At 40.1% G+C, this 18,536-nt stretch overlaps 1 protein-coding gene across 1 annotated transcript in view; it reads left to right on the top strand.

The window, feature by feature from the left end:
- Positions 1-18,536, top strand: part of LOC120515662 (collagen alpha-1(XXVIII) chain-like) — a 179,248-nt gene that overhangs the window by 37,913 nt on the left and 122,799 nt on the right. The window contains exon 6 of the mRNA XM_039736875.1: positions 3,921-3,974. Coding sequence (XP_039592809.1) covers positions 3,921-3,974 — 54 coding nt within the window. The remainder of the gene's footprint in view (positions 1-3,920; positions 3,975-18,536) is intronic.

The raw sequence follows: 18,536 nt of genomic DNA, 5'->3' as shown, positions 1-18,536 counted from the left end.
TTGTTTCAGACATCATTTATATTAATCATGGTGATAGCAAATTGTTATTCTCATGAAAATGAAATCAAGTCATATTTTTACCAATTCAAATGCTTAATGTGAATAGAACAACACTTGCTACAGTGTTATGGACATTCAGCGTACTCTGTGTCTTGCTTACAATTTGAGATTTGTTGGTGGTACAGTTGATATGAATATTGTGCCCCTCTAGTTGTAAAACAGTTTACAAAAGTCAAACATCTGACTCATCCAGATAGTCAATAATATAACCCTCTTTTCCACCTAGAAGAGATCATAAAACTGTGATTAATGTAAAAATTAAAGAAATGCCAATTAATAGGATTCTGTTAATTTATTCATTTTTATATTTCGACATAGATGTTTTGCATTGAATTTAGAATTGGGTTTGCCTTTAGTTGATGGGACCATCTGTAGAGTTAAGGTAATGGATGAATGTAAAGAATGTCTTCATCAAAGTTCAAACTAATATACACGACTATAGTCACTTAACATAGGCTACATCCACATTACTACATTTTCATTTAAAAATGATATTTTTAAAATGAATTGGCCTTTGTCCACACCAACATTTTCAAATAATGAATGAAACTACTGTATTTCAGCCCACACTAAAACAATTGAAAACACATATAATGTAGGTATTGGCCTGTCCTGGGCATGTTCACATGGGTGAAAAATTCCTTTAAGGATGGCCACTGGATTTACTATAAAACTGTATGAACCAATAAATTATATATAAAGCATTCAAACTGTTCAAAAAGCAGTTCAGATGCATACAGGTACGCAACATAACAAGTTTCATGGACAGCAACTCATTTGTGTCCGCCATGTTGGAATTTGGTTTTCTTCTGTGAAGTGTGACTGCTCAAGGAATGAGACATTATAATCAGCAGGATCGGATCAGGGCAGGAACATGTAATAAGCATGAACCGATTAGAGCACGATTACAGTCTGCGTTTTCAAAACTCTTCGTTTTCGAACCATGCTGTGGCTGCGTTTTCAGAAATATATGGCTCTGGAGAGAGTTTTCAAAAGTCTCCATTTTCAAGGGTTAAAAATGCTGGAGTAGTGTGGACAAAAGGTGAATGCAGAGTCTAATGTCTACATTTTTAGACAAAAACACAGTAGTATTGATGTGGCCATAATTGACCATATTTTGACAACCAATTATTGGATAGCTACTGATAGAACTTTAGTTGTCCCCAGAGTGAATCTTTTTTTTATGGAAACTCTTTAAATAAATAAATACATAAATAGATAGATAAAAAAAATATATAAATACACACAGATACACACACTCTTTGGTCTAAACCAGAGTTAGGCAGTGTCAGTCCTGGAGGGCTGCAGTGGCTGCTGGTTTTTGTTCCAACCCTTCTTCTTAATGAGAGGTCAATTATTGCTAATGAAGCACTTATTGCTCACGTGACATTTTTTTATGCTTCATTTTAGTGGTCTCGCTTGTTAAGATTCCCCTCCCTTAATTGCTTATTTCATTCCGAAACAGCTGTATTCAGTGTTTTTAGTGGCTCCTTATTAACAATAAGATGCACATGACAAAGGAGCCAGCAGTTCTCATCTAACTTGTTTCTGTTTACACCTAAGTGGATCCACCGTGAACTATTTGGTTTAATAAAACACTTAAGACAAAAATGTGACAGACTGAAAATGATCTATTTTGGGCTTCAAATCATTTAGATGATATCCTTGGAAAGGAAAAAATTCTATGATATAAGAATTTGACATCGCAGACTAATAATCTATAAAATTAAATAAGGTCTGAGATTGGCATGGATTGATTTCTAATTAAGCAATTGAGTTGGAACGAAAACCTGCAGCCACTGCAGCCCAACAGGACCGACATTGCCTACCTGTGGTCTAAACAATGTAGAAAATTTTTGACTTGGCTGTCACAGTCACAACGCAGTGACTGTGTCTCTGTGTGAAGCTTTGTTCATAATGGCACTCAAATTTGTTTTAATTCTCTCCTTCGCTATGACCTCCAGGCGGTCCAGAGTGTGTCCTGTAACTGAGCTTGCCCTTTTACTATTTATTGGGCTGTATTTGTGTTAATCAGTTTCAAACTACTTTATCTTCTTGTCTATTTAAACCAATGTTTCAAGTGTAATAATTATGTAATCTGTAAAATTTGTATTTAGCGGATGATCAAGTTACTGTATTTTTTATATTATGGCTGTGAAAGCCACTGACTCTTGTCACAAATGTCTCGTGTTCACATGGGCGTCTGCTGAGAAATCTAGTTGTTGTCCACAGCGTAGAAGCTAAATGTGTTAGACTTACTGTACTGTCTATTTGCCGTGATATAAGCTGGCATTCTGCCCAGACTTGGGATCCTGCTTGGTGCTTGATGCTTCTTGGATGTGCTTTGATTCTGATGAAATGGACACGAGGATGAATTGATATACTGTCAAGCAGTGACAATTATGGTGAGAAAGCACAGAATGAATCATTTTATGCTTCACACTGCAGCTACATTATAATGTAACAAAAATAGTCACAAAACTAGAGAATTCCAAGCAGTATACAAGTTGGCTTTGGAAATGTAGAAAGTGCATTTAATCTGATACTCATTTAGTCTACTGTGGTGTAGTGGCAATAAAATAGCAAAAAGTCTTGTTAGCATAGTCCTTTAGATAGTAACAATAGAAGAGTTACAGTGACAATAAATGGTGTAAAAAGAAAATGCTCTATTATAGCAAGGGATCTTCTTTTCATGACAGTAAAAAAAGTCATAAGACACACAATAAATGGTAGAATAGCAAAAGAGATCCTGGATGCAATTAATGGAGATTTTGGGCTGAATAAATGTGTATATAGTGCATATAAAAAATCATATTAAAGTAATTGGACCCTTTTTACATTGATCAACAAAAAAGTTTAATTGCAGTGTACAGTTTTGCAAAGCTGATAGAGGCCTGTCCACATAGACACAAGACTTCTGACTTGAAGGAGGGTATATACTTATGTGATCAATTATTGCGTGTTTTATATTTGTAATTTGTTTAGACCACTTTGCAGAGATTTGTTTTCAGTACAACATTTAAAGTTATTTATCTATTGCTCAGTGGCAAAATAGATTAATTAAATCCAGTGTAAATCAATGTTTTTTAACACTAAATTGTGAAACTTTCAATGGGTTAAATACAATATACAGTATTTATATACAGTATATTGCAAGAAAATACACAAACCAATAAGAAAGAGTTGGAGATCCACTTCGTTTACTTGAAATGTCTTTACAAACAGGAGTCCAAAACAGACCTGAACAGATAAACAAAAATGGCTGTCATATATAATCAGAAAAAGGAAGTGATGTAATTGCAGATATGATGTATGTAGTCACGTATGCATGCCTGAGGCTTCCCTTTCAGGTTCATCAGACGTAAGCACTACCACACCTGGACACAAGGGGGTGCTGTCACTGACGGTATCATACTGTATCTTCTTTCTCCCATAACCCAGAGTAACCACCCATTTAGGGAAACTGACTCCTCCCCTTCCGGTCCAACCACAATAAAGCTGAGGTGTGCCTGATGCTGGTCGTCTCATTCTGAAGAGAGCAGCCGCCAGAAGAGGGCTCCCCTCCGAATTTCTGACCACTCTATAAAGTATTGAATCACCTTACGTTTTGCCTTATTTTGACTTACTTTTTGTTTTCAGTTGTAGTTATTTGTGTCATTGAGTGCCTATTTATTTTAGGACTGCAATTATTAGAAGGGGCAACCTGGTTGGTGCCCGGACATTTCTTTTGTTGACATTGTGCTCCCTCCATTGATGGTGATATATATACAGGGTATGGTGGAACAGACACCCTAACATGGAGAAAATAAAAATACAAGATAATCTTTGACAAAAATAATGAAATATGTTTTAATTTGCAGGGTAAAAAAGGAGAACAAGGTCGTCAAGGTCCTGCAGGTCCACAAGGTGCAAAGGTACATATTTTTTTGCATTTTGCAATACTGGAGAAATATTTTTATTTGCCTGTTTTACAGTTATGCGAATACCATTATACAATCAATGTTTATTTGTTTTAATATTTACTGTATGTATGTATTAAATAGCAATATTTTAAGTGCGCTCTTAGATCTAGAAAAGTACTAATTCCCTTTCTTTTAAACATTTTAAAGCTGTTTTTCAGTGATCATGCTACAAGAAAGAACTCTTCATATAATAAAAACAAAACAAATGCAAGTTCAAAGTGGAACACAAGAAGTGATTTCCTTTAAAATAATTTTTCGTTTTTCAAATTAAAATTTTTATTTTGTTTATTTTGTTTTATATGTCTGTCAGTGAGCAAAACCATGGCCTTTATTTGTAAGAGAAAGAAAATAAAATTGAAATATAGCACTAATGTTACAGTTCTGTCATGGCAACTGTGGTGTAGGTTCATGAATCTTAGGTATCTTTTCAGACAATACGTTTTAATCATTATTTTTTATTAGGCCCACATGGAAAAAAGAGATTTGAATGGAAAAAAATACAAAACACAAAGCAGTGCTCCACCCTATCAAATAGTCTGCTGGTCTGCTTTGGTCTCTTGTGGAGGATATTGTGAGACTGTGTATCCTTTAAAGGGTATCAAACCTTTTATGTAGAATCCGCAAAGGAAAATCTCTCAAGACTTTCATTCATATATATGAGGCTGAAAAACTGAGCCATCAATTTCAGTCTCCCCTCTGTGGATCATCATGCAAGGCTCCACAGTGAAAAGGTCTAGAAGTGTTTGATTATTAGAAGTTAAGACAGTTATGACATTGAAGAGATAAAAAGTAGATAACACATATAGCAGTGTAGGTGCACAGAACACAAAAAATAATAAAGAAGATGGGTGTTTTTGAAACTTTTGTTTTTATTCAACCTTGTTTTGTCTTGGTAGTGTATTATATTGCTCTTCTTTCCCCTTTTGTGTTATTAATTTGTAGCCTTTGTGGAATGCCTCAAATCTCCCAGACTTACCACTGTTTATAAAGTATTATAGTATATAACTTCTCCCCACCTTCCCTTTTATATTTATAACCTCAGGCAATTAGGTGTAGTAAAAGACAAGCAGGAGTTAAGTTACACTTTAAATAATGTATTATTGATAATATTCATAAATAATAACAATATGCAAAGTATATTTGAATATTGGCAACCATACAACCTGATAAATGGTGATGTGTAGTTTCAGGCGGCACATAGATTTGTAGTTACTTAAAATGTCTCTAGTTCATTTGTGGTCAGCTTTCTTCAGAACAGGCCACATGCCTGTCTCAATATGGCTGCCAAGGTATGCTCTTCATTGTATTGTTCTTTTCAGTTCATGGTGTGAGATGGTCTTTCATCAGTTTGGTAAGAGAGCGAGAGCTGGGTAAAACAAGCAAATTTATAGGTTTTCTGTCCAACCCCCACAGCCTATAGGACGCCATAGTACTTAAAGGCTTCTGATACAAGTCAGTTCCCACCAGCCATACTTCAGACGGATTGGGGGAAAGGATAGAAAACCTTTACACCTGTCCTCTAAACCATGTGTTAAGGTAAAGCTTGGCAGTTAGGCAGCCTGGCTTTCCTGTGGGGGTTGACTAAAAGACTTCAGCAGACAAATATTAGCCAAACTTGTTTGAGGCACTTCCCCCAACCCTGTTGTAAAATTACAAAGAGACTCATTCCTAAAAGGGTGGAAGGGGTTCTTAAACCATCAAACCATTGCTGTTATTATCACTAACGTAACACCAATATTACATTGCTTTGTCTAAGTTACAAATAAAGACATACAAAATATGTGTCAACTTGTATGCAAAATTTCACATCACAACAAACCTACAAGCACATTAGCCATATATTTAGGACAGTAGCATGTGAAAGCTCATTGTATCTCTTAAGATTATGGTATAAACATTGGCGATTTGACCAAAGTGCAGAACAGTCCAAAAGGGCAGGTAAAGAATCAAAAGTTAACTAAACAGTAGATTGTTGCTTTTTTCAAGGAAGGGCGAGATCACATATTTAAGCATTTTACCTTTCATTTATCAACATCATTTTTTTTTCATTCATAATCCATGTCTCTTCTTAACCACCATAGCATAAAAAAAATAATCAATCCTTGATATTTTCAAATTATTTTTCAGATACCTATTAATTATAACAGAGATAATATCTGTATTTTTCAAAATTAAAAAAAAAAAGATGTGTGTGGTGATCTATTGGTTAGTGTGCCTGTTTTGCAGTTCCAGAGTTCCAAAGTAATGGATCCAAATTTTAACCCTGGCACTCACTGTCTGTGTTCAATTTACACACATTTTACCTGTCTCTGACTGAAGGCCTGTCCCCCAGGTCCTCTGGTTTTCCTCTCACATCTGAGAGATGAACATGTTAAGGTAATTGACAACTGCAAACTGTCCATCCGTCAATTTGATTAAATACCCATCCAGGATTGGTTCCTACAGCTCAGTGCAGTTAGCGTAATCATCAGCTTACTGAATCAGTATGAAAATAGATGGGTGGATGGATATTAGAAGTCCTAAAAATGTATCATAATGGTGTTATAGATATTTTTGATCACTGCTTTAGATATCCTAAAAGTACCACCTAAAAGCCAGAAACTGGTAGTTAAAATGAATACAATTTTATAGAGGGCACCAAGTTCTTATTTGTCTCAGCTATGTCACAACAGTCATAACAAAAAAGATGATTTTTCAAATCTCAAAATCAGCCCATCTTTATCAGATTGCAAAGCATTTTCATGACTAAGATACTGTCATGACATCAGCTGACAACTATCAATCAGCAGGTGAACCTTCATTCATCCATTTACTGAACTAACTTAATCAAATATTAAGATCATGGGTTTGTGTTTGGGTGTGTTTAGTGAGTCTAACCAAGAAGCATTAGGTGCATACTGGGAGCCAGATGACTGAATGAGACATCACACACTTACACACTCTAGAGCTGCACCTCTATGGGGATTAGGGGTTGGGGTAATATCCAGTTTTCTGTCTCTCTTTCCCAGGCATAGGGGTGAGAGATATGGAGGCACTGGTGACATCAGGGCCCTTAAAGTTCACTCTGCAGTTTCAGACCTCAGGGCCTACAAGTAGCACCTAGTGATGGGGCTCTAGCAGGTCTGGTTATCTGATGTAGGCCTGAACAGTTCACATCCTTAACTCTGCTTTACGCTTTAATGAAACCACTAGGTTGATACCACAGTCCTTAGACTCTCTGAGCTAGAATAAACATTTAAGCGATTGTATTCTATTTATTTAGGCACACAGCAAAATATAATTAAAGATTATATGACTGAATATGTAAAATATGATGTGTGAAATTAGTTCTTGTCTAATATACTGTATAGCTTCTATAACATTGTTAATGTGCAAGTAAGATCTTTTGGTCCTCAGATATTCTGTGCTTCTCACCTGTCTTTAAAGAAATAATCAGTCTTTTCAACAATCCATCCATCTGAATGGAACAAAATTTCTTCATTTTTCTTAGCCACCTTTAGCTTTGATATACATTCTTCTTCAAATTGCTTTGTGGTAGTTCATGTTTAGTACTAACCTTTTCTTATGATTAATTTACCTTTACATGTATATATGTAATGTATATGTAATAGCTGTGGTACCCATATAAGACAGGTTGAATCAGACATCAATTGGAATGTAGTTTGTAATTAATTAATTAATTGTGTTTTTCATTCCAACAGAGGGTGCACCACAGACATTTGTAGTAATAAAATGTGTTTTTGAAAATGTGTATGATGTGCTAGTTCTTGGATGGAAGATCATCTAGGAAAAAGCAAGGGTTTTTGCTGGAAGAAGTGTTGGTGAGACCAGCAGGGGACGCTTACCCAGTGGACTGTGTGTGGATCCCAGAGCCCCAGTGCAGTGACAGGGAGACTGTGCTCTAAATATGGCGTAGTCCTTCAGACAAAATGTAAAAAAGGGGTCCTGAGACTCTGCGGTCATTAAAGATTTCTGGGCATCTTTTGGAAAGTGTATGGTGTATCCCAATGTCCTAGATAAATTATTCATCAAGGCCATATCAATTCTGGACCCCTAATCATCCCCTGTCTCTAATTGTCTATCTCTCTCACCCTTCAACAATGGCTAATGTGTGGTGAGTGTACTGGTGCAAGAATCGCCGCCGTGGCATCATTGCACCATCCAGGTTTATGCTTCACAGTGGTGATACTTGTAACGTGTCTATGTAAATTATTATTGTTATTATATATACAGTAATTGTTATATAAAAATCATAATATACTGTATTTATATGTAAAGTATATATATATATATATTGTAACAAAAGGTGATATATGGGCACGTTAAAATAAATAAACTTTTATTTTTCTTCATCTGTGGGACACGTCTTCCCTGTAATCCCCACAGGCACAACACAGTCTCAAGTGTAAATAAAGCACCCACAGCAAAGCAAAGCACACTCTTAATCTTCCTCCACCACTCCTCACAGGCAACCTCGTCCTCCTCCTCCCAACTCTGGCTCCCGGAGTGGTGGCTGCTGGCCCCTTTTATAGTTCACCTGGAAGTGCTCCAGGTGCTTGATTGCCCATAAGGGCTCAGGAGTTTCAGCTGCAGCACCCCCTGGCTGCCCCTGTGGGACCCAACAGGGCTGCATCCAACTCCAATTCCCATGGAGCCCTGCGGGAAACTGAGGCACCACTCTAACCCAGGGGGGCGGCCATCTAGCATCCAGGGGGAGGTATTGCACAGTCCATGGCTAATCCCCCTGAGCATATAATGAAGGGGCGTCCTGGCCAGTCATGGACCCCAGCCGTCCACCACAATATATACTAGGGGGTTACTGGCATTGCGAAGAGTGGGGCTGACCGCACCCCAAGGTGATGCAGTGGCTCCTCTGAAACCCCCTCTTAAATGGTGATACAATGGGAAACAAACCTCCTCTTTGCTCGATCAGCTGCTGGCTTGCTGCTGCTGCCGTGCCACATGATCTGCATCTCGTGTGGCACTTCGAACATTTTAGAAGCTTGTACAGCAGCTGTCCTACTCTTTGTCTTTTATTTCTAGCCCTGGACGAGGTTAAATCTTTTAGCACAAAGTCCTGTCTCATGAGATATGAGTTCTATTTTTAGTTTAGAATTTAAAAACAGAATATTAATCTGAAAATCTAACAACATCACATTAAAGTTCCATAAATTCTGAAAAGAATGATACCAAACATATATATGTAGGTTTTAAACTTAGCCCGATTTAAAGCGTGACAAAAAAATGACATAAAAATGTCACCGTTGCACTTTTAGGCTTAGGATTTTATATATATAGAGTATATATATATATATATATATATATATATATATATATAAAGTAAGAGATGGCTGATCAGAGAGATCAGAGAGGGAAAGGAAGTTAACTGCTGTGCAACACCCTCAGTAATTCCTCATTTCTTAACTGAACCAAATTTTCAAAAGTGCTCCTATGTCTGATACTCTGATACTATACTATATATATATATATATATATATACTATATATATATATATATATATATATATATATATATATATATATATATATATATATAGTGACAATTAAGAGTCCAAGACATTATAAAGGTTTGGGGCAGCTAGCCATATATTGTTTTTCCCAGCTGCAAAAGGGTTTTTAAGTCATGTGCATTTCACAGGGTCCAAAACAGAACTGCCTATAGTAGTCCAAGACGGAGGCTTTAAAGGTCTGGAGAGGAGCTGATGTCATCAGAATGGCCAGAACCAGAAGTGACATCAGCAAAGGGGCCGGCTTCGGAAGTGACGTCAGCAAAGGGGCTGGCTTCGGATGTGACGTCTTCTGAGGTGCCGGAACCTTGCGGGATATCCTGGGAAAGGTCTGTAGGGAACTGAGAAAGACAGTCAGCACACTTCTCCACCCTCTGGTCGGATGTTTTATTACACTTACTCAGACCCTTTAACTGCCTCCTACTTGCACGTGTGTGACAAGGCGCCCCCTCAGCCCAGACCCATCGGGTTGGGTGTCCTGCACCGAGAGGTCATGGGCATGAGAGAGAGCATCAGCGTTGGCATGAAGAGAAACCTAACGATGAATAAGCAAAAACTTGTAAGGTTGAAGGTCAAGAAACCACCTAGTGACCTGTGGATTTGACTCCTTATGAAGAGCCATCCACTATAAGGGAGCATGATCCAGCCCAAGAGGCAGTGCCTCCTGCGTAATCGCCCATTTGATCGCAAGAGCTTCCCTTTCCACCACTGCATACCTGGTCTCCCGAATCAACAGTTTCTGGTGGGGTGTTCAACACCATCGATGCTTTGGCTCAGCACGGCATTCAGGCCTGTGTCCGAAGTGTCCGTCTGGAGAATAAAAGGGAGAGAAAAAGTAGGAGCTTTTAATATTGTTGCTGCAGTAAGAGCCTGTTTTAAGTCACTAAATGCAGCGTCCACCTTGTCAGTCCATACCACATGATTAGGAGCCCTTTTCTTTGTTAGACAATCATGGACACCGCTCTCTCTGAAAACTGAGGTACAAACCGGCGGTAGTACCCAGCCAACCCGAGAAAGGCTTGGACTTGCCTTTGCGGACGGGACCATTTTACAATGGCATCTATTTTTGAACACTGTGGTTTCACGGTACCCCGACCCACCAGGTAGCTCAAATATTTAGCCTCTTTCAATCCAAAGAAACATTTCTTGGGATTAATATGAAGCCCGGCTTCTCCTAGTGTCTGCAATACCGCAGTGACCTGCTGTACGTGTTCCTTCCATGTGCTGGAATAGATGACGACGTCATCCAGATAGGCAGCACTATACGCATACGAGGTTGGAGCACTTTGTCCACCAGTCGCTGGAAAGTCGCAGAAACCCCGTATAACCCGGATGTAAGAACACAATACTGCCAGTGTCTGCTAGGAGTGCTAAACGTGGTCTTGACCTTCGAGGAGTCCGTTAAAGGAATCTGCCAGTACCCCTTTGTCATGTCAAGTGTGGTCAAAAATTCTGCTTGTCCAAGCCTCTCGAGGAGGTCATCCATACGAGGCATGGGATAAGCATCAAAAAGGGAGACCTGGTCAAGCCAACGGAAGTCATTGCAAAACCTCCAACTCCCGTCAGGCTTACTAACCAAGACAACTGGACTGGACCAAGGACTATAACTTTCCTCAATCACTCCTAGTTCCAGCATCCGCTTGATTTCCAGCTCCACTTCTGCTTTCTTTGCCTCAGGAAGTCTATAGGGGCGCTCCCGTACTATGGTTCAGTCACTATGTCGTGTACAATCAGAGAGGTCCTTCCGGGTTTTTCACTCACCACCTCTGAGACGGACAGGATAGCTGATTCCAGCTCCCGTCTTTGTCTATAAGTTAATTCCTCACCGAAATTAAAGATGTCTATGTGAGCAAAGAATGAGCAGGGTTGAGCTGAAGAGGGATATGGTTCCCTCTCCTTCCACGGCTTCAGCAAGTTCACATGATAAAGCCGCTCACTTGGTCTACGATTGGGTTGTTTCACCAAATAGTCGACCAATCCTTTTCTCTCCTTAATTTCATAAGGGGGAATTTAGAATGGGAGGTGGGAACTAATACCATGACACGATCCCCCGGATGGAATTCTCGGAGTGTCGTGCCACGGTCATAATAACGGGCCTGTGCTGCTTGTGCCTCTTCCATATTACTTTTTAGAATAGGTCGGATTTTCCCAAATCTATCGAATAACTGTTCAATATATTCCAAAATATTTGTCGAGGGAAGAGCCTCTCCTTCCCAACCTTCTTTCAAAATATCCAATATACATCGGGGTTGTCGTCCATATAACAATTCAAAAGGTGATAACCCCGTAGAGGCTTGTGGGACTTCCCGATAGGCAAAGAGAATGAGGAGGAGGAGTTGATCCCAATTACTCCCATCCCCGCTGACCATCTTGTGAAGCATCTGTTTGAGAGTCTGATTAAATCTCTCCACTAGACCATCGGTTTGAGGATGGTACACCGCGGCCTTTAAGTACTTTATTTTCAGTAACTTGGCCGTTTCCCTGAACATCTCCGAGGTAAAAGGTGTTCCTAGGACTTCTACTGTATAGGAGTACTGACACGCGCAAATACTCCTACTAGTTTCCGTGCGATTGCTTTAGATGTAGCTGAGCGCAAGGGAACAGCTTCCGGATATTGGGCTGCATAATCCATGAGGACTAATATATATTTATGTCCTCGGGCTGAGGGCTCCAAGGGTCCTACAATATCGACCCTGATTCGTTCAAAGGGGACATCAATTAAGGGAAGGGGAACGAGAGGAGCATGGTCCCTCCTAGGAATTTGCCGTAATTGACATTCTGGACAAGAAATACAAAAAAGGCGAACCTCCTCGTTAATAAAATCTGATCTTAATTCGCTCTAAAGTTTTTTTGGAGCCTAAATGGCCTCCAAGGAGGTGGGCGTGAGCTAATTCACAAACCTGCTACCAGTAGGTTCGTGGGATTAACAACAGTTTCCGAACCTCTGCTCCATGTTCTGCGACCCGATATAATAGATCATTTTCTATTACAAAGTGAGGTCCTTGTGGCATGGGCTGGTGTGTGTTTGCCATTAACAAGGACCACTGCATTTTTTGCAAATTTTAGGGAGTCATCATTCCACTGCTCCCTTTTAAAAGAAGCTGGTGTTCGTTTAAATTGAAAGTGAATGTCAGAGAGAGGATCAGGTCTGACCTCAAGGGGAGGGGATTCCTCCCGACTCGTCGAGGTACAGGTGGTTGATGCATTTGCCTGCTACGGTCCAGGAATCTCCCCATCCTCCTCGTGGGCTTCCGTAGGTCTCTACGCCAGCTGTGTACACGGCGTGGAGACAGCTTGAGACAAGTTATCTCCATCTATAACGAGGCCTAAGTTTTTACTGGAAATAGTCAATAGTTTACCGCATTTTTTTTATGACCAGTCCCGCCCCAGAATCGCTGGAAAGGGAGGATTAGGGTGGACCACCATGGGAAATTTTATTTTAGCGATTATCCCGGACTCACGAAAGATAGAGCGGTGTTGTACGCCCGGGTAACTCCGTGAATACATATAATATTGGTCTTCTTTTTAATTCTTTGTCACGGTAAAACATTGGCAATCAACAATGGAAACGTTGCTGCCGGAATCAAACAGGGCATGGAGTTTATAACTATTAATGACTACTGATCCTGTATTCGAACACATCAGGGTTTGGCAAGAGCGCACAAACCGTCTCACCCCTTCCACCTACATCCCGCCTCGTTCCCGGGTACGTTCTTGTTGCCTGGTGGCCCAGGAACTCAGAAACAGGCTCCAATTTATGTGGAAGAGACTTATTCTGTGGGACGGGATCTCTAGGAAATCCAGTAGAGGACTGTTCTGCTCTCCCAGATTGTGAGACTATCTCAGGTGATTTCATGAGCTTTATAAGCTCTTCCATAGTATGAAAGTCTCCCCAGTCCGGCTGGGCAAAGTTTTCGGGAGGCTTTTAAAGAATATAAAGCAGGCTACCTGCTGTACTATCTGGCAGGTGGTTAATTCAAATGGCCTTAGCTATACGGCCATCTGCTCCCAGAGGGTCATAGCCTGTTCCTTGTCTGATCTCTCTGGATCGAGTTCCCATTTTTTTATTATTTTTGCCTGCTGGACTGGGGATAGCCCATATTTATCTGGGACCTCAATCCCAATGGATGGCTCAGCTTTGTCCTCCGAGAGAGCATAATAAGCCCTTTTTGTTTAATCCCCAGAAACCAGCCTACTCCTGTATGTCCCTTTCAAACTCTCCATTTGGTAATTTATAAGCCCAGGGTTGTATTTGAGGAGCGGAGCCTGTGCTGAGTCCTTCCTGACCCCCAAATGCCACCCCCTCCCAGAAACTCGGCCCCGGTACTTTCCTACCTGGTTTTTTACATGTCCGAGTCCCGGTTTCTTCTGGGACTTCATCCTGCCGACTACGCCACTGTGACAATTAAGATATATATATTTTTTTTTTTTACCAATCCGGTTATTTTTGGATCTCACCGTGTGTATATATATATATACACACACATATATAGTATATACATAAAGCACAATAATACACTGTAAATAAAGAATGCAATTAAGCAGTTAGTTTTCAATTGCATCTTCTGCTTCAGATCCAATTTGTGGTCACAATTATCAAAAATGTTTTGTATTTCTTATAAAAATATGGCATACCCATTTATTATTCTAAATGTATTCATGTAAGCCATTCATAACATATAGGTTATGAGGTAAAGAGGTTACTTAAACCCTACCCCACAGAAGTGGTTATTCATACATTGTCCAGGCCAACTCAGTTGTCTCAGGCTGAGCAAATGCTTCTTTCATTTCTAAACCTTTGTACTGAACTCATAAAAGTTTATTGTTAATTTTTCATTTTTGGAATTTCAGTTGTGGTGAGTGGCTGGGGGTGCTACCCAGACAGGATGCCCAGGAGGACCAGAGGAGGGCTTGCGCCTCCTCCAGACCACGAGGGGGCGACCACCCTGGTGGCTTTGAGGACCATGGGAACAGAGTATAGAAGCTCAACCCTATTGGGGCCCGTGGTCACCGCCAGGGGTCGCCCCAATGCCTGAGGAGCCTTTGGCCCTCAGCACCTCCGCCACACCCAGAAATGCTGGGGGGAAGAAAGACCAAGGACACCCAGCGGAAGATTATTGGGAGGCACCTGGAGCACGTGTGGGTAGGGATAAAAGGGGCCGTCTCCCTTCATTCGATGGCTGGAGTCGGGTGGAAGAGGACAGAGCTCGGAGGAGAGGAGTGGAGGTGGACCGGAAGAGAGGCATTGTGTGAGGACTGGACTTGGGGGTGATTGGTGCTGCGGCACTGGGTTGTGTGTGTCACAGACTTGTAAACAGTGTAAATAAATGTGTTGTGGTGCAATCACCGATGTCTACCTGTCTGTGTTCAGTATCACCAGTCCCTTTCTGATACAAATCAGTTCTTAGTCTAAGCTTTTTGTTAGCATGCCAAAGTGACTTGTTTTCCTGAATCACATACACCTGAAGTCATGCATACTTTGCTAAGACATACCGGTAGTTCACATAAATAATGTGTGTTTGAGATGTGGGAGGAAAGCCAGAATACCTGGAAAAAAATAACACATGAACAACAAGGAGAATGCAAATTACATACAAAAAGCACTTTGGCTGCGGATTAACACAAGAAGTTAAAGATGTGACACAGCTGTGCTTGCCATTACACCAACGTGGTGCCAGTTATATTCTTACTTCTTGTTAAGTCAAATAACATTCATTTTAATGTCAAACAGAAGAATTTAAAATGTTGATGCATCTAAAGCAGGGGGTTCTAACATCTTAACTATTGTCTGCTTCATCTTGTTTTGCTCCAGACCTGCTTTTTAAGAGCTCTGTGCCCCAGCTTATCTGTTGTTTTCTCTGTTGTCCAAGCCAGTATTGCCTCCAGTTTGGGATATACAGTAGACATTTGCCAGTTCTATAACTTCATGTGTCCTAATCTTGTTGAATGTGTGCTTGACATATCTTTGTATAGTGTGTGCTATGCTGGTTGCCTTCACTACATTGCAGAAGAGATTGAAATGCTAAAGTTATGAGTTAAGAGTTGAAACCTCTTGGCAGATTCATTTTTTTCCAAGCAAACAGCCTCACTTCCACCAGAGTACAATAAATAATCTCAATTTGGAATACATCCTAAGATAGATCTATTTTAGAGGTTAGCAGCATATTAAGTTGGGGTGGGGGGAGGGGGTGTCACTTTTTCTGCAGGCAGATGTTTATTTGTTTGCTAGTTTGAGATTGTTATGTTTATTTTCCCCTATAAACAATGAAGGAATAGTTTCCATTCATATTTGTCTTTTTAAAATTTTGTGCAGTAATTGTATTAATTACAGCCTTACAAAAATAGTAGGCAGTAGAGCATTTCACATGAAGAGACCATGGGGATATGCATCATCAGCTATGAAAATTGTTAACTTTTAAAAATTGTTAACTTTTTACATCTGTTTTACTAACGACCTGCCATAAAATGGTAATAACTTGATAGGATTAGCTCATGGATACAACTGTATGACTTAGCGTGTACAATGAGTTGGAAAAATATTTGGAATAATGTGGAATTTTTATGGGCTTGTTCATTAGGTCATCACTTCACCATCAGAAAAATGAAGAACTGTTTACGAATGACTCACAGAGGTGAAATTTCATATATAGAAGTCACGATTGCTCTTCACTGTCGACAGCGTCTGGTCCGGTGTCTGGCTCAGGCAGCCTTGACACTTATGGACCGATGTTGTATCAGATTATTAGGAACACCTGTACTCCAGGTTTAGTTAATGTTCATATCAGGCACCAGATTGGGCAATAAATGTGATTTTAGGTGTGACATTGCTGTTAGTGCTAAACAGGCTGGTTTGATTATTTCTGTAACTGCTGATCTCCTGGGATTTTCATACACAACAGTCTGGAGGGTTTACTCAGAACGTTGCAAAAAACATAAAAATATCCAGTGAGCATCAGTTCTGCGGATGGAAATGCCTTGTTTGAGTGGTTAGAAGAGAAAGGTCAGGCTACAATAACTCAGATAATCAATCTGTACAACTGTGATGAACAGAAAGTCATAATAGAATGTGCAACACATTGAACCTTGAGGCCAGTGGGTTACAACAGCAGAAGACCATGTCGGGTTCCACTAATGAGAGCCAAGAACAGGAAGCTGAGGTGGAAATGGGTACAGGCTGACCAAAACTGGACAACTGAAGTCAGGAAAAATGTAGCCTAGTCTGATGAATCTTGATTTCTGCTGAGGCACGTAAATGATAGGGTAAGAATTTAACACCAAAAATATGAATCCATGCAACCAACTTGCTTTGTTTTAACAGTCCAGGCTGCTGGTGAGGGTGGTGTAATGCTATGGGGGATGCTTTCTTGTCACACTTTTGGCCTGTCCAATCAATCATTGCTTGAATGCCACGACCCATTTGAATATTGTGCCATGTGCATCCCTTCATGTCCACAATTCACCCATCTTCTAATAGCTACTTCCAGAACGATAATGCACCATGTCACAAGGCACAAGTCATCTCAGACTGGTTTCATCAAGATGACAGTGGCCTCAGACACTGGATCTTGATCCAATAGAACACCTTTGGGATGTAGTAGAAGAAGAGAGTTGTAGCATGAGTGTGCAGCTGACAAATCTGCAGAAATTGTTCAATGCAATCATTTGACCAGAATCTCAAAGGAATGTTTCCAACATCTTGTGTAATCGATGCCCAGAAGAATGGAGGCTTTTTTGAGCACAAAACGAGCGCCTTCTCAGTAATAGTAAAGCGTTTGTAATAATTTGCTCATTAACTCAGTATGCCCCACTGCACATTGCACTAGTTTCATTGACAGTTTACGTGGTGCCATTTTCAAGAAGAATATTCTTGTATATGTGATAGCAGGACTCGGCCCTGACAATGGATAGAGAATGTGTAGGACATCCTAGAATGCTTAGTAAAGCATAAGACATACTTTACTGACCAACACCTCAATGCCGTGCATAGTCTGAACCACTCTCCTTGGAAGAATGTGTGACAGGAGCTAATGCAGAACCTGTGTGACTCCATACCATAATTCATAATCCTTTGCATCACCAGCAATTAATGACATTAATGATCCATTTCATGTCCATCCCACCTGGTCTAAATAGTGGATTTGAAGCAAAACATCATTTCCTTCTTAGTGAAATTATTATTATTATTATTATTGATGCCTCAGGCTCAATTTCAAATAAAAATCAGGAAGCAAAAACATGCAATATCACGGTAGTGAAACAGCTAGAACCTCTTCTTCTTAGATTTAAGATTGTGGCTTTGATTCCTGGCCTGGTCTCAGATTATGTTGATTTTGAATCTTCTTTCCATGTTCCTGTGAATTGTCTGCACGGTATGTTTTAGACAAAGTGGGCTCTGTACCAGTTCTCACGTACTGTCATAAATACTGGAATATTTTTCCCTTCTCAAAGCCTCATAGCAGTACTAGCTGATTATTATGCCAGAGTCACTACAATCCAAGTTCAAAAACAGAAATGCTGCAGTGCTGGGTTCAGGACAGCAGTGTTGCATCTGTAGGTTATCCAGGGTGAAGAAATGGAAAAGAAGTAAACCAGGTCTAGGGCTCATGCCACACATCCAACCTCATGTTCATAGTCACTAATTATACCAAAAAGTACAGTACGTAGGATATAGGAAAGTAACTTAGACATTATATACAGTGAAAATGCTTAAGATCCCAAGCAGGATGGAAGATAATCTCTTGCCTAGACTGGATGCTTTAATGGAAGGACCGCTGCAGTGGAGACACAACCCGGCTGGAATGCCTTATAATCTTTGTCCCAGCTGGGCTTGGTCTATAATGAATGGATAGGCTCAAAGTGGATTCCAGGAACAGTTCATACCCCCATGAAGGTGGCAGTGTTTCTCGTGGCTGACACCCACAGGGTCGTGTGGGAATTAGAGTGTGTCTCTATTGAGATCCTTGTGTTTTCACATGACCCAGAAGTGC

This window comes from Polypterus senegalus, chromosome 15 (assembly GCF_016835505.1).
Source record: "Polypterus senegalus isolate Bchr_013 chromosome 15, ASM1683550v1, whole genome shotgun sequence".
In the NCBI taxonomy this organism is placed as follows: Eukaryota; Metazoa; Chordata; class Cladistia; order Polypteriformes; family Polypteridae; genus Polypterus; species Polypterus senegalus.
The sequence above is the reverse complement of the archived record's forward strand: the minus strand, read 5'-3'. Positions and strand labels throughout refer to the sequence as shown.